Source organism: Echinops telfairi, unplaced genomic scaffold, assembly GCF_000313985.2.
Source record: "Echinops telfairi isolate 266 unplaced genomic scaffold, ASM31398v2 ScPeMD7_7469;HRSCAF=8507_1, whole genome shotgun sequence".
Taxonomy (NCBI): Eukaryota; Metazoa; Chordata; class Mammalia; order Afrosoricida; family Tenrecidae; genus Echinops; species Echinops telfairi.
The window spans coordinates 112,010,196-112,021,830 of NW_022111373.1; the positions used below are offsets into that span (position 1 = coordinate 112,010,196).

Here is an 11,635-nt window from a genome sequence, read left to right on the forward strand (position 1 = left end):
CAGCTACAACCAGAACCCAACCAGGATATAGCATTTCCCCTGTCAAATGGGGGCGTCCTCGACAACCCACCACTGTGAGAAGCCTCCCTGGCTGTGTTGCTTTACCTCACTGCAGTGCACCCTCCTTGGCACCAGTCTTTATTCTTCCCAGAGTACCAGGCAACCAAAAAGTGAAAAAGTGTTTTTGTACCCTGTGTAACAAAATATTTATGCATCACGAAGAATTTTTCGTGTGTGTGCAATTAATTTTTAAACAGACATTCACCCTGTCAGATGAGTTTTAATGTTTAGTTTGAGGTAAAGGAGAAAAAGGGTTTCTGTGTTCTTCAGCCATAAGCATCTTTGTGTGTGTGTGTGTGTGTGTGTGTGTGTATGTGTGAGGTGTTACTTTAAGAAATGGGATGAAGGAATTATTATGCAATTTTATTTTGTTCTGTGAGCAGACCCTCTGGTGCACCTGGAACTGCCTTGATGTTTTCAGACTTGGGAGACTAGGTGGTTATTGTTAATTGCTGATCCTGTGAGAATGTGAATCTGGATAATACATGAAATGCAAAGTAAAAACAAATCATCCCAAAAAATTCCACATGCAAAATCCTCAGTTACTGTGCACTGTGTAGCTGGTCACAACTATCCTTTTTAGCCAATTTGAAGCCTTGAGTGGAAATCGAAATTCTCCACATATGGTCAAACTAGAATGGAACCATTGGAAGCCTTGCTCTGGGGTGGAGTACAGCTGTGAAGGCCATTGGCTAGGTTGGCCACAGTGTCACCGAAGGAGATTTGGGTTAGAGAGTAAGACTTTGAACCTGGAGCCAAAAAGTTGTGACAATTTCATATGGACTGTTTGGCTAGGAAAATACTATGTTAAAACTACCTTAATTTGTGCTGTTTCTTGTTTTAGAACCGTCTGATAACTTAAGAGAGATTCTCCAAAATGTGGCCAAATTGCAAGGAGTTTCAAATATGAGAAAGCTAGGCCACTTGAATAACTTTACTAAGGTAAGCAACTTGAATCTTTATTAAATATTGTCACTCTTTATTCCTTATTATATTTAATTAAATGTTCTTCAGCCATCACTAGCAAGAAATTCTTGCATGTTCACTACATTAGTGTTATCCTCTGTCATTTCTCATGAACTTTGTAATGGTTTAATGTTTCAAAAATATACTTAAATAATAAATATATTACATGTATGTTGCATTAAGCTTGGTAGTAAAGTGTAATTTCTTTTCTTCTTTTTAATAAATCATTTTATTGGGGGCTCTTATATCTCTTATCACAATTCATACATCAATTGTGCCAAGCACATTTTTACATACATTGCCATTATCATTTCCAAAACATTTTTTTTCTACTTGAGCCTTTGGTAGCAGCTCCTCTTTTTTCTTCTCCCTCCCCCACCCTCCCACCCTCGTGAACCCTAAATTATTTTCATTTTCATATTTTATACCATCCACTGTCTCCCTTTACCCACATTTCTGTTGTTTGACCCCCTGGGGGAAGGGTTATATGTTGATTATTGCTATCCCTTTCCCCCCTTTACTCCCTCTTCTCCAACCACCTTGCCTCATGGTATTGCTACGCTCATTATTAATTCTGAGGGATTTATCTATCTTGGATTCCATGTGTCGAGAGCTCTTATAAGTACCAGTGTACATGCTCTGGTCTAACTGGATTTGTAAGGTAGAATTAGGGTCATGATGAGGTAGGAGGGGGGTGGAAGAAGCATTAAAGAACTAGAGGAATGTTGTGTGTTTTGTCAGTGCTATAATGCACTCTGATTGGCTAGTCCCTTCCTTGTGACCCTTTTGTGAGGGGATGTCCAATTGTCAACAGATGGGCTTTGGGTCTCCATTCCAACCCCTCTCATTCCTATAGAAATGGTGGTTTGTTTTGAGCCTTCTGATACCTGATCCCGTTAACACCTCGGGATCACATGGGTTGGTGTGCTTCTATGTGGGCTTTGTTGCTTCCCTGCTAGATGGCCGCTTGTTTAACTTCAAGCCTTTTTGACCCCAGACTCTATATCTTGAAATAGCTGGACACCATCAGCTTTCTTTACCACATTAGCTTATGCACCTATTTTGTCCTCAGCAATTGTGTCAGGAAGGTTAGCATCACAGAGTATGCCAGGTTATTAGAACAAAGTGTTCTTGTGTTGAGGGAGGACTTGAGTAGAGGCCCAATGTCCATCTGTTACCTTACTACTTAACCTATAAATATATCCACATAGACCTATATCCCTATCATTATATATTAATATATTTACATATGTAAATGCCTTTGTTTATACCTCTATAAATGTCTTTTGCCTTCTAATTCTTTACTCTATTTCCTTTTACTTTCCTGAAGGAATTTGTTAGCTAGACCCCTGGTTATAAGGGTGAGCCATTTCAAAAGCCAGAACAAAGAGAAATCCTGGGACCAACTAGGAAAACGAGCTAATGGTGGAACACATTCAAGATTTCTGTCTGAAATGGCAGATGATGAGACCAGAAGCACCAAAGGCTGAGGCGGAGACCATGAGGCAGAACAGGGAACAGTGCTAAAACTGAGACAGAGCAGCAGGCTGGTTTCCTGGTTCTCAGAGGCAGAGACCAAGAGACCACCTGACTGAGAAGCAGAGGACTAGAGAGATACTTGGCTGCTGGCTGAAGGGAGGTTTTACTGTGGAACAATGACTATATGCTTAGTAGTTTCTGATCTTGGTTTGTGGCAATCTGTTAACTTTCCTAATAAAGCCCCTTAATTGTCATTATTCTCTGAGTTTTGTGTGGCCATTAGAGCTGAGTATTGAAACCAGTAGTAAAGTGGAGTGCTATGGGAAGAATGACGGGTCAGATAGGGGAAGGAAGAATGGAGGGTGGGGCCGTGTCTGACCTTTGCCTCATGCAACAGACCTTGTGCTGGTGAGGAGCTGGATTCTCCTTCCATTTGTAGCCCAAAGAGGACAGTTGTAGCCTCATGTTATTTTACAGAATGAAATAAAGTTATTGAGAAATCCATAATCTAGTCCTAATTATAACTTTCATAAAAATATCTTTTCATTTGACTTTTCCAACTCTTTTACTTGAATACATACACGAAATGACAGATTTGTGCATAAGTACAAAGGTACTGCCATGGAATCGTGATTCCATGAATTCAGGAATCCACTAGTTGCTCATAAGCAACTCCATTTGGATTTCTGAGGCAGTAAATCTTTATGGGAGTAGGTATCCACCTTTTTCTCAAGTAGAGCAGCTCTTAGGTTTGAACCACTGACCTTGGGGCTAGCAGCCCACCACTTAACTGACATAATCACCTGGGGTCCTTTCATGTAATTCTCAGAGACATGTTAGAATGCCTTTTCCTTTCCCATGGTTTTCTTATTACCATTATCTGAGTCTGAATTATACAACCCAAGATAAATTTAGCTCCCTCCAAACCAAAAAACCAGACTTCCTGCCATTAAGTCATTTCTGACTCACAGCGACCTGGTGGGCATCATGCGTCACTCACTGGGCTGCTACCTGCAAGGTCAGTAGTTTGAAACTACTAACTGTTCCTAGAGAGAAAGAGGAGGATCTTTACTCTTGGGGAGGGTCATGGGCTAGGAGACCCACAGAGGCAGTTCTACTCTCCATTCAGGGTCACTATGACGTGAGACCCTAGCCCCAATTAAATATTGACGTGGTATCTATTGGCAGCCAAGAATCCCTGAGTTTGGTGGATGGATTAGTGTGCTCTTGAGCCTGGTCATGCTGGACAGTCATCACTAGGGGGAACTAAAATACCTCTTATTTTAAATGATACCATATCGTAAAACAATGAATCCTTGAGGTTACGGGATTTTTTCTTCATGCTTTATTAAATATAAATTGTTGTACCACATTTTTAATGTAGACTCCGAGTGTTTTAAACTCCGTGATACTCAGACCAACAGTGTTCATTCTCATCACCTTTGCGCTCGTTGGCAATGCTGCTTTAGGCTAGACCTACTAAGTAGAATTATCATTTGAATTAAGGTTTCTCAGATGATTTTTACATCAAAGTTTGGTAGGTACTTTAAATCTTTCAAAATGTGTTATTGTGATCTAGTGCCTAGAAGAAACATGTATAATTTTTATCTCTATAGGAATAAAAACAGGAATATAGAAGTCCTGCTGGTATAGTGGTTACATCTTGGACTGCTAACTACAAGGTGAACAGTTTGAAATGACCAGCTGCTCCCAGGAAGAAAGATAAAGCTTTCTACGCTAGTAACGAGTTATAGCCTCAGAAATCCACACGGGCAGTTCTACCCTGCCTTTATAGGGTCACTGTGAGTTGGAATCAACTCAATAACAGTTTGATGTTTTTGACGTTTTTTTTTTTATCATTTTATTGGGGGTTCATACAACTCTTATCACAATCCATACATACATCAATTATGTAAAGCACATTTGTACGTTCGTTGCCCTCATCATTCTCAAAACATTTGCTCTCCACTTAAGCCCTTGGCATCAGCTCTTCATTTTTCCCCCTCCCTCCCCCTCCCTCCCTCATTAACCCTTGATAATTTATAAATTATTACTTTGTCACATCTTAGACTGTCGGCCTTCTCCCTTCACCCACTTTTCTGTTGTCTGTCCCCCAGGGAGGAGGTTATATGTAGAACCTTGTAATCGGTTCTCCCTTTCTAACCCACCTTCCCTCCACCCTCACGGAATCGCCACTCTCACCCCTGGTCCTGAAGGGATCACCCGCCCTGGACTCCCTGTGTTTCCAGTTCCTATCTGTAGCAGTGTACATTCTCTGGCCTAGCCAGATTTTTAAGGTAGAATTGAGATCATGATAGTGGGGGGCAGGAATAATTTAGGAACTAGAGGAAAGTTGTATGTTTCATCGGTGCTACGCTGCATCCTGACTGGCTTGTCTCCTCCCAGTGACCCTTTGGTAAGGGGATGTCCAATTGCCTATAGATGGGCTTTGGAGTTTTGAGTTTTTATAGGAATAAAAGGTAAGGAGCACATTGGCCTTATGTAGTAAAAATTGTGTTTTAATTGTGATACTGTGAAATAAAGCCATGGTGGCACAGTAATTAAACTTTTGGCCGCTAACCACTAGCCACTCCACAGGAGAAAGATGTGGCAGGAGGTCTGGTCGCATGAAGTTTACAGCCCTGAAAACCCCTTGAGGTGGCTCTACTCTTATTTTATAGGTTTGCTATGAGTTGAAATCAACTTGACAACATGTAACAGCAACAACATTGTGCAATAAATCTAACATGAGACTTTTTGTTTATGTGTTTGCTTTTCCTTTTGAAGTTTTAAAGTTTTCAAGAATATATAAGGGCTGAGAAAAACAAGGAGTGATTTTTTTTTAAGAGACTTTCAGAGACATTAAATAAGTCCATGACTACAAAGGTAGGACTTGTTCCTTACCTTAGCATCTAGGGAAGTCCCTGGACCTTGAGCACAGTGCCCTGTGCACATGTATGCAGACCTTCTCGCCTCTCGCTGTGCTCCACCTAGACCTCCCACCTAGCTTGGGGGAACCAAGAGACATGATGGCTGCGCTGCGTGTCAGCTGGACTAGTGTTACACACATGCAGTGTACTTTTTCTTTTTTTAAGGTCATTTTATTGGGCTGGCTCTAACAATCCATACATCAGTTGTATCAAGCATATTTGTACATGTTGCCATCATTATTTTCTAAACAATCACTTTCGATTTAAGCCTTTGGTATCAGCTCATCTTTGTACCCTCCGTGCCCCCTCCCACCCTGATGACCCCTTGATAAATTATAAATTATTATTTTCAAATCTTAACACTGACCATTGTCTCCCTTCCCCCTGGTTTTTGTTGTTCATCGCCCTCAGGGGTGGGGTTGTAGATATGTGTCCATCTTTGCGATTGGTTCCTCCTTCTTCTCTCCATCTTCTGGTTATTGCTACTCTCATATCTGTTCCTGAGGGGTTTATCTAACCTGGATTTCATGTGTCATGAGCTCTTATCTGTATCAGTGTACATTCTTTGGTCTAGCCTGAACTGAAAGGGAGGACTGAGGTCATGATAGTGGGGGTGAGGAAGTCTCAAGGAATATTGTGTTTCATTGGTTGACTTATCCCTTCCTTGTGACCCTTTCTTTTACCTTCCTCCTTTCCCACCATCATGCTCACTCATCTTTTGCCTCTTAGTAATTCTCTCAGCTAGATTGCTGTTACTCCAACACACCCCCAGGATTTCCACATCCTCCTCTTGTTGCTATTAATTCCCTGGTTGTTCCCCTGTCTATGGTGTTGTTTAGTCACCGCTCCCTTCCCTCCACCTCCTACTTCCCACAAGACCCTCCAGAACCGTTGGCCCACTTGCTTTCTCCTTGGGTTTGCTTCCCATGTCTATCTTATAGGCAAAACAAAAATACAGACAAAACAAAAGATTGAATAAAAAGAGGGGGGAAAAGCATAGATAATCCCTGATCTGTCCACTGACCTCTATCTTTTCACAGTGGTCCCAGGAACTGTTCCTCCTACCTGAAGTCTATTTTGGGTGCTCCTCAAGGGTTTTGTGGCTTTGCTTTGCTCCTGTTGCTGATATGTTCCCTTCTTGGTTCGCCCTACTGTGGGGGATTCAGACCAGACTCACTCCCCATCATGTGTCCCCCGTATTGTCTACTGACATGGTATGTGCCAGTGAGGGGACATCAAGTATTGAGCTGGTATAGGCCTGACAGCCCTCTCTCTGTGCCTTAGCAGCTCCATACAGGGACTTCATCCTCAGGCCTTGCTGACCTTCACTCTCTCTTTCCTTCTTGGTTTGCTTTCATGTGGGCTTGGTAGGCCGGCCCCTCCCCGCAACCTGCAGCCTTAGTGTTGCCTTCTGTAGCATATACTTCTAAGGCCGGGGTCAGTTTGGCTCTGACTGGGCCGACCCTGTCGCCTACCCACTCAGTGCATTTTGGTGCCCAACAGTGACATGGGGCTCAAGCTGCTCACTTTCAAGGGCACTCTCGCGGCCTAGTAAAAAGTTATGTGGTGGGCTGCAGTGGCTTAAACTCACTAGCTGCTTTGCTTTGCAGGAGAAAGATGAGGCTTCCTGTTCCCATCAAGAGTTACAGCCTCAGAAACCCATAGGACTAGCTCTGCTCTGTCCTACAGGGCTGCTCAGAGTTGCAATTGACTCTACGGCAGTGAGCTCTTTTACTTTTCCCCATACAAAATCTGAAATCAAGTGTATTTTATATTTATAGCACTTCTCAGTTCAGACTCTCCACCTTTCTAGCATCTCTCATCTCCTTTGGTTAGTGGCTACCATATTGGACAGTATAGACACAGCTTTTTGAACATGAGTTATAAAAACCCATTTGTAGGAATCCGATTGTGGTCTTATCCATTTATTTCTGTCTGGCTTCTAAGATCTCTTGGGTAGGATGAGTTCCCTCTTTCCTTTCTTTCTGTATCTGAATTCCTCTTGTAATCTTTCACAGGGTTATTTTCTTCACGTAGTCTCTCTGCCTTCTAATTTGTGCTTGCCTCTCTCTTCTGCTTCCTCTCCCTTCTCTATCTTTTCCTTAAACTTCCCTCTCCCCATTGTCCTTCCCAGAGTCCTCCCTCCTTTCGCCTTTTCCTCTCTCCCTCCTTTCCGCTGCCTCCCACCATATCACTTTTTCTTTCCTTTCTGTTCCCTTCCTTTCTTTTCCTGCTCTTCAGACTCACAGTGTCCTTCTTCATCCCTGCTCCTCCTACTCACCTTCCTTGGCTCCTTTGGGTGGGGTGGAGGTCAGAGGGGCAGGGCAGGACTGACCATTGTCATCAGGTCTGACCTGCTGACGTTATAGCCTGTGAAGGTCTGTTGGTTGCATTTCAGAGACTTGGTGTTTCCAGGGTAAGGTGTGATACCCCCATACCCCTTAGTTTTCCATTTGTCTTATGCTTCCAGATGATATTTTTTAATTATTTTTATGCAGTCGTATATTTCTTTGCTTGATGCTTCAGGGCTTTGAAATTTCTCCCATATCCTCTCTTAGCAGTTTGTATATTTCTTCACACAGAGAGTAATCTATAAACATTTATGAACTGATGTAATTTAATATGGTCTCTATAAAGTTTAAAAGATAATTTACTTCAACTTCTTTTTTTGTTATTGGAGCTAGACTGGAACTTGAATTATGACTTTCACCTTGCTTCCTGTTGCAGAAGTATGAAAATTTAAATTATATCATTGACTGTAAGAAGCATGTCCTGCTTCTACTCTACACTCGGTTTTTCTTGGTCTGTTAGAACCTGAGGCACAAAGTTTGCAGCGACCCTTTTCATTCCCAATTCTCCCTTTAAAATTTGCTGAACTGAGCTCCAGGATAGTCCAGATAACTTCTTCATCACGTTCATGGTTCATTAGTCTTTAAGCACAAGTACACGAATTTTGCTCTTATATTTGTCCGGGAAGTTGATGGACATCCAGAAGTAGGTTTGCCATCAGTCAACATTTCACCTTTTTTGAAATGAGAAAAACCACTCTTACACTTGAGTTTTTCCCATAGCACTGTCCTTGTAAGCTGTGTTCAACATCCCAACAGTTTCTGCAGCATCCCCCCCCCCCCAAACATAAAACAAAATTTCACAGCCACATGCTGTTCTCTTTAAGTTGGCCATCTCTAAAGACAAGGTTCAAGCAAAACTGCTTTTATGAAAAAATTCACTGGGACCAGAGAGAACCTTCCCAGGTGATGATGCTACTTGGTGCACTAACTCAGAGAGAGTTGCTTGATGCTCACCTAGCAAGTAAAATCCATACTACCAAAGATCTGCCTAGCAGAGCTTTTTCCTATTTTTTTTTTTTGGTGGGGGTAGGATACCCCTTCATATGTGTTTTCAGATCCTTTTTTTTTTTTCTTCATTTATGCTCTCAAGTACCTTCAAAATCATCCAACAGATGAAATAACAGAACCTTTTAACAAACAATTGAAAAATTAAGAGTATTTTTTACCACACTCCAGAATTTTAAATATTTTATAGGAATGCGAGTATAACATTTTAGACAAAAACCTATGAAGTAGAGCTTTTTAGTTTGCTTTTGCCTGTTCATATATTTACATAATGTTTTCCTACCACGTAAGTTGAGAATTTGTCTTCTTTGCCACAAATGTGAAAATGTTGGGATATTCGAGAGCAGCCACTTAGGCCCCAAAATAATTTGAGAAACTCTTGTGTGATTTTTATGCCAAAACAAAATATCAAATTCACACATAGATGAAATATTTACAAGAACAGAGATGCCTTATCAGTTTCCTGGGGGACTGGGGATTGCTCGTAGGTTTAAACAACCTAGCTTACCACCATTTACCCATCAGTACCACTGGAGCTCCCATGAAAATATTAGGGTGTCTACAAGTTAAATAGGAGTTCTACAAGTAGAAATGCAATATCTAAAAATTAAAAAACAACAACCCTCATTAAATAGCCATAATAAATTACACTTATTTTATGACAGGTCAGTAAAAAATATACAGCTGAAGGACTTGAGAGAAAGGTGAATGGGAAAAAACTCAGAATGTAACGAATTTAGAGATTAGGGGTATGAATTGATGTGCTAACTGTGAGGTCAGGTGTTCAAAACCATGTGGCACTCCATGGAAGAAAGATGACCCTGTCTGCCCCAAAATGGCTTTCCACTTGATGCTAGTGATTTGGGTTTGTTTTGTTTTTTTCAATAGAAATTTATAATGTATAATAGAAGTTTATAATTTGTAATTCAATAGAAGTTTAAAATACCTATAACCTAAATTTATAAACCTATAACCTATCATTTATAATACCTATAACCTATGATACCTATAACCTATAATGAATTAGCAGAAAGAAGAATGAATCAGACAGAAGCCATTTTTAAGAAATATTACATCAGAATTTTCCAATACTGATGAAAGATATCAACCAAAGCTCCAGGAAGCTCATCTTTGCATGAGCAGGATAAATAAAAGAAAATGACACCTAGACACAATCAAGTGAGATGAGTGAAAATACACATTCACTCACAGTCTTCAAAAGAGCCCAAGGGGGAGGGGGGAAACACCATATTTTCAGAGGAGCATGTAATAAGATTTACCTATGACTTCTCAACAGAAGCAATGGAAACCACCATGAACGTCTCTGAAGGAAATACCAGGTTATCTATAATTCTGCATCTTGCAAAACTATCCATAAAACTGAAAATGAAATAGTCACTTCTAGCCAAAAATCCCAAGAGAATCTTTTTATCAGCAAGTCCAGATTAAACGTGAACGCCAATAAGTAAGTCAACAGCAATAACAAAGAAAAGTTAAGTTCTTCAGGTGGATAGAAGTTCTTCTATCAAGGAATCTCCTAAATGAAGAAAGGATAGAAGAGTAGTAGAAAGGATAAATAAATGAGTAAATATAAACCGATCTTGACTAAATAAGGATTGTGAGAAAAGACTAAATATAAGGACAGTAAGTCCTAACAAAAAAGAGTAATTATTGAGAGGGAAACTGGGGTAATAAAATATATTCTGTTAATTCAAAAGGACAAGAAAGGAGAGAGGTAAAGCTAACGGTAGGTAAAATAGAAAAAGATACGATGTTGCATACAAGTCTACAAATTTGAATGGTAGTAACATGTATTTTAAATTTCCTTACAGAAAAATGCTGTGTTTCCTAGTCTAATCATGCTTGTTTGGTATTGTCAAGTTGATTCTGATCATAGTGATCCTATCTACAATGGAACAAAACAATGCCACCCTCACAATTATTCTTATGTTTGAAGCCTAGTCATACTGGTATGCGCACAAACAGACTCAATTATGACTTATAGCAACCCTATAAGACAGAATTGAAGTACCCTATAGGTTGTACATCTTCGTAGCTGTATACTGCCTCTTCTTTCTCCTGTGGAGCAGCTGATGGGTTTCAACTTTCAATCTTTTGACTAGCAATTGGCTAACCCACTGTACCACCAGGGCTCTTAAATGTATAGAAGTAGACAAAAATATACAGAACATATACACATGCTTGTTTTGTTTTTCTTTCAGCTTCTTTGTGATATTGGCTACAGCGAAGAAAAATTGGGTTTTAACTATGAGGATATAATAATTTGGTAAGTGCTCTTCTGTTCCCTGCTTTCCCTTCCCTTCCCTCCCCTACCCAGATTTTAGTAGTGTTAAACTTGAAACATGGTAATACTGTACTTTCTGTTCTATTTTGTAGAAACAGTTTAAATATTTCCAAAGTTCATAATCTTAAAAAACTTGCTACCATCTGAATTTCAATGGTAGTTTATAATTATCAAATTGGATGAACCAAAGCCAATGTTGAAAATTGGTGGAGTCATCTAATTTAAACTACTGTTTTGAAACCAGAATTTTCAGATTAATAGTTCCCATATTCCTCTACAAAGAGAGCTTGTAAAATTATCTTTAGGGGGGAGGAGATGAGCCAGTCAGGGTGCGATGTAGCAATGAAACATATAACTTTCCTCTAGTTCTTATAAATGCTTTCTCCTCCCCCACTATCATGATCCCAATCTACCTTACAAATCTGGCTAGACCAGAGGATGTACACTGGTACAGATAGTAACTGGAAACACAGGGAATCCAGGATGGATGATCCCTTCAGGACCAGTGATGTGAGTGGCGATACTGGGAGGGTGGGTTG

At 40.3% G+C, this 11,635-nt stretch overlaps 1 protein-coding gene across 2 annotated transcripts in view; it reads left to right on the plus strand.

The window, feature by feature from the left end:
• Nucleotides 1–909: 909 nt before the first annotated feature.
• Nucleotides 910–11,635, plus strand: part of RICTOR (RPTOR independent companion of MTOR complex 2) — an 84,957-nt gene continuing 74,231 nt past the window's right edge. For both annotated transcript variants that reach the window (XM_013008655.3, XM_013008654.3), the window contains exons 1-2: nucleotides 910–1,002; nucleotides 11,014–11,078. In XM_013008655.3, the coding sequence (XP_012864109.1) occupies nucleotides 967–1,002; nucleotides 11,014–11,078 (101 nt within the window). In that variant the 5' untranslated portion in view covers nucleotides 910–966. The remainder of the gene's footprint in view (nucleotides 1,003–11,013; nucleotides 11,079–11,635) is intronic.